This window comes from Mastomys coucha, unplaced genomic scaffold, assembly GCF_008632895.1.
Source record: "Mastomys coucha isolate ucsf_1 unplaced genomic scaffold, UCSF_Mcou_1 pScaffold23, whole genome shotgun sequence".
Classification (NCBI taxonomy): domain Eukaryota; kingdom Metazoa; phylum Chordata; class Mammalia; order Rodentia; family Muridae; genus Mastomys; species Mastomys coucha.
The window spans coordinates 104,738,677-104,743,838 of record NW_022196906.1 but is presented as its reverse complement, the minus strand read 5'-3'; the positions used below and the strand labels follow the sequence as shown (position 1 = coordinate 104,743,838).

The window sequence follows — 5,162 nt, the reverse complement described above, 5'->3', positions numbered from 1 at the left end:
TTCTCTGTGTAGCTCTCTGGCTGTCCTGGAACTCACTCTGTAGACCAGGCTGGCCTCGAACTCAGAAACTCACCTGCCTTTGCCTCCCAAGTGCTGGGATTTAAAGTTATGCGCCACCACCGCCCAGCTCTAAAAGGAAATTCTTTAAGAGAAACAAGGAAATCTGCTCATATAGTTTCTTAATTTTTTTCCAATTTCACTTTATCTTTGAACATGGTTACAAATTACATTCTATATGAAATGTAACTTCACAAAGTCATAGATACAGATATATAGAGAAAACAATTATAGTTAGGACACTTAAGAGCTCTCGCTCTCTCTCTCTCTCTCTCTCTCTCTCTCTCTCTGTGTGTGTGTGTGTGTGTGTGTGTGTGTGTGTGTGTGTGATCACCAAGCTAGATCTAATGTGGCAGAGTCTGAGGTGAGAGCCCTGAGACCACAGCCATGCCTGGCACTTGCCCCTCCTTGCCAAGGTCACTGCCATTTACCTGGCAGGGCAGTTTGCCTTCTAACTGGAATTGACTAACCTTCCTCAGGCAGAGCACAACTCAGGAGCACTGTGGCCAAGGATGGTGACCAGAGGACCAGGCAGAACACCTTGGAGTCCCTCAGATCCCTGACATATTTCACTGTGGCTCTCTCTGGGGCAAGAGATCCCAAATGGGATTTGAAGAAAGGGCATTGGGAAGGTCAAACGAGAGGGGCTCTAAAGAGGATGGGAGTGAGATGAGCCATCACCGTGTTCACAGGATGTCACAAGGTCAGCAAACACAGCAGTAAGGTGAGGAAGACCACTGGATGTAAATAATCAGCCTGGTTCACCACGGCAATTAGCCACTTGCTGTAGAAGGCAACGTCTGTATAAACTCCAGGATGTCCTTTGCGACCACAGCTGATGCCCCAGCTCACAACTCCTACCTGCACCCATCTGTTATCAAATTCACAGGACAATGGGCCTCCAGAATCTCCCTGAAGAAAGAGAAAGAAACAAATATCGAGAATGGGATTGATCCCCACTGGGTTTGGCTAATTACCCAGGAGACAGGCTCATACACCCTTTCCTTGGGCACCCCAAAGGTCGAGCCAGAGCCAAGTGCAGTGGCATATGCCTATAGTTTCAGCCCTAGCGAGAGTGAGGCAGAAGGATTTCAGGGAGTTCAAGCCTGCTGGAAGACATACCAAGACACTGACTTGGAAAGAGAGAGGGGCGGGGGAAGCACCCTTGCCACGCCCAAGCTTCTATCAGTACACAAATGCTGGGACTGAGTTTATAGCTATGGCCACTGAAGAGGAATGGGGAAGTGTTAATGGGCTCTGAGGTCATCTTCATCACTTCTCGAGTCAAGTTAAATTCTGTTTAAATTCTGAATTCCACTTCGGAGGGGCTGGAGACATGACCCTGTGGTTAAGAGCACTTGCTCCTTTTGCAGAGGACGCTGGATTAGTTGAGAACACCCATCACCTGCCACTCCAGTTCTAGGGGGTCCTACACCCTCTTCTGACTTTTGCAGGCACTGCGTGCACATGGTGCACATAAATACATAGCAAACCACTCACACACATAAAATGAAGACAAATCTTTTTTTAATCCCATTAAATATAATTGCTATGTAGCAGCTCCTTACATTTGATGCAATTTCTCCCCTAACCTATACAACAAGATCCTTGTGACTTATAGAGCCCATTTATGCATATGCTTCTCCCAAATCTACTGCAGAGACCCTAACAATCACTTCAGTAAAAAAAGAAGAAGGAGAAGAAGAAGAAGAAAAAGAAGAAGAAGAAGAAGAAGAAGAAGAAGAAGAAGAAGAAGAAGAAGAAGAAGAAGAAGAAGAAGAAGAAGAAAAGAAAAAAATAGGCTTCCAGGAGACTGGAGAGATAGCTCAGCAGTTAAGAGCACTGATCTTCCAGAGGTCCTGAGTTCAATTCCCAGCAACCACGTCGTGGCTCACAACCATCTGTAGTAGGATCTGATGCTCTTTTCTGGTGTGTCTGAAGACAGCTACCGGGTACTCATATGCATAAAATAAACAAACAAACAAACCATAAGCTTCCTCAGGATCTCTTACCACCTCTAACCTCACATGAGCGAACGATAATTTTACCTCAGACGTGCTTTCCTCACTGCTTGGTTGCTCTAGACCCTAGTCAGAACTTAATGGCACCTTCTTCATGCTCTGAAAACATTAATTCTGGAATTACACCTCCAAGGGAGCCACTGATCTAAAAGAGAAATCTGATCATATTCGCCTAGCCACATTTCCCATGTCCGGCTGGGCCACTCTAGAAACTTGGCCACATTCAGCCCAATCCTATGGCTCCAGGGATTTAAAGCATCAGTATCCTCGACCCCCTGCTGGAGCACAAACCTAGGCTTTCGTGTCCACTGCTCTTCACTTTCCACTCCTGAAATGAAGACAAGATCTCACTACATAACCAAGACTCACCTCAAACTCACTCTGTAGGCTAGTCTGGCTTTGAGCTTTTGATCTTCCTACTTCAAACTCTTGAGTGCTGGGATTACAAGTATATACCACACACTTGGACAACATAAGATGTCCACTCAGACCTCTGATCCCCTAAGCATATTGACCCCTATCTCTAAAAATAATATCACAAGACAATCTTCAGTTCACGTCTTTGGACTTCCACAGCAGTCTAATAGCTATGGCGTTATGTTGTGATATAGGTTAACTGCGTTAACATGGGCTCATGTTCCCTGTGTCGTGGGAACTGGATGCAAAACATTATTATATTACCCACCCCCAACTTCAACACATCAACAGGAACCCCACACATCCACCTACACAGGTCCTTTAGAGAGGACCAAACCAGCAGGACACGGTGGTGTCCCCCTGTAACCTCAACATTTGGGAGGTTGATGCAAACTCATCTCAAATTCAAGGCTATCCTGTGCTACACAGAAAGATAGGGCGAGGCCAGCTCCTGGAGCCATGGGGTATCGGGGCTCTCCCCATGAATTTTCTTGAGTAAAAGTGTTAGCAAACAACTCAGGCCTTGACATCTGAGGCTAAGGAAGGAGTCCATGAACTTACCTGGCAAGCATCCTTTCCTCTTTCTTTATAGGCACAGATCATGCCTCTCCTGACTAGATCAAGAGAACTTGATGTAGCGTTCTTCAACATCTCATTACATTCCTCATAAAGGATGACATTTTGGTCCACCTCCTGGAGAATTTCTGTCGGAACTTGTGGTGCTGATGAAAAAGATCAGCAGTGTATAAACCTGCTCAGTAGATAGCAAGCACCCAAACACCCAGGACAAAGGCAGGGATATTCATATTGTCCCCATTTGACACCGAAGAAACTGTGACTAACAACTGTAATAGGAAAAAAAAATGAGTAACAGGCAGAATTGAGCCAGGCCTAACAGCCTACACCTGTAAGTCCAAGGGAGGCCAAGGCAGGAGAATCTCATGTGCAAGGCCTGCCTGAGCTACAGTGTGAGTTCAAGACTGTGTTGGGCAACTTAGCAAGACTCTGTCTCAAGACAAAAAGTAGAAAGGGCCGTGACTACAGCTTCATGCTAGAGCCCTTCACTAGCATTGCTTACGGCCCTGGGTCCAGTTCTCATGCTTAAAAGGGGGGAAATCTAAAGACAAAAGGAGGGTAGTATTTCTGAAGAGGAAGCGAGACCTTAGAGGATGAAGAAATGACAAGCCATCAAACTCATTACTGATGCCAGTGTGATAGAGAGGAGATAGCCTGTGCAAATAATAGAGAGGAGATAGCCTGTGCATCTTTTATTTTTTGTTTGTCAGTGAGATGGGGTCTTTACATAGCCCTGACTATTCTCAAACTGTCCATACTTCTGCATGTAACACCACACCCAACCAATTTTCTTCACTTTCTAGAACATGAGCGCAGGTTCTCAAGAGATAGAACCCTGAAAGATATCATCAAATGTGATTTCTTCTCACGGATAGGAAGCAGAGACCTGTGGCTCACGCAGTTCCTCTAGGCACAAGGAACTCCATAAATACCAAGGCAGGTATTTCCATGGAGAAGCTGGCCAGCAGCTCATCCTGTCGTGAGGAAAAATCCACCCAAAGTGCTGGAGAGATGGCTCAGCAGTTAAGAGCACCTAGTCTTTCAGAGGACCCGGGTTCGTGTCCCTCGGCGTGGGGAGACTCACAACTCCTAACTCCAGTCCCAGGAGCTCTGACACTCAAGAGGAATCAGTCAGGAATTAGGTACACAGACATACATGGAAGCAGAAGCAAAACATTCATAACACACCAAATAAAGTAAATCAAATCTGAATATCCTCCCAGGAGAATTCCATCACACTTGGCCTTTGTGCACAGGGAAAGTAGCAATTCCTATAACCACTCAGCAACACTGCCCCACAAATCTGCAAAAGGAGATCTGACACAATCCAGTTGCCAGGGGAGAGGGAGAGAGAGAGAGAGAGAGAGAGAGAGAGAGAGAGAGAGAGAGAGAGAGAGACCTTTCGTGGGCTATCATTAAATGTTTGTGTTGCAACAAAAGATTTCAACACAAGATTAGGGAATCACCTACGCTGACCATGAATGACCTCAACTCCTGTCAAACTGCCTGCCACCCACCCGCCCGCCACCCACCCGCCGGCCAAGGAGTCTGCCTTCCTTTTTGTGCCTTTCGTGATCTTTTGTTTCTACCCTAGGAATAAGGCCGATCGCCTGAGCACCAACTCTTACCACCTGGATCTGGTTTGCCCCATCCTGTCACCCAGCATTTGGTTCCAGCTTTCACGAGAAAAGTCTCTCTAGGGATGCAGACAGGATAGATGTTAGCGGTGAAATTCACCGGGTGTTCGAGCTTGAGAAGGGCAATGTCATTTTTAACGACGAGAGTGGTTGAGAACTTAGGGTAGACAAAGATCTTCTGGATGGGAACCACCACACTTGTATTCTGTCGGTAGACACTCCTGTCGCCCATCTTGACATTGTACTGGATTCGGCTGTAGAAAAGATGCGTTGCCTCGTTAGCCATGACCCTGCCAAGCTCTCTTATACCCTTTCCACTCCACCCCCCCTGCTTCTCAACATGGCCCCAATCTCTTTTGCCATCCCGTCTCTGTCACTAAAACTCTTAATTAATCTCTCAACTGTTTTTGCCTGTGCCACACCCCAAGTATTTCTAGTAACAAGAAGGTCATAG

The 5,162-nt window shown here is 46.3% G+C and overlaps 1 protein-coding gene across 2 annotated transcripts in view; it reads right to left on the bottom strand.

Annotated features, from left to right (window-relative positions):
- Positions 1-172: 172 nt before the first annotated feature.
- The window catches only part of LOC116072731 (serine protease 42), a 6,011-nt gene continuing 1,021 nt past the window's right edge, over positions 173-5,162 (bottom strand). For both annotated transcript variants that reach the window (XM_031344255.1, XM_031344254.1), the window contains exons 3-5: positions 4,700-4,962; positions 3,057-3,217; positions 173-969 (exon numbers count right to left, since the gene is read on the bottom strand). In XM_031344255.1, the coding sequence (XP_031200115.1) occupies positions 754-969; positions 3,057-3,217; positions 4,700-4,962 (640 nt within the window). In that variant the 3' untranslated portion in view covers positions 173-753. The remainder of the gene's footprint in view (positions 970-3,056; positions 3,218-4,699; positions 4,963-5,162) is intronic.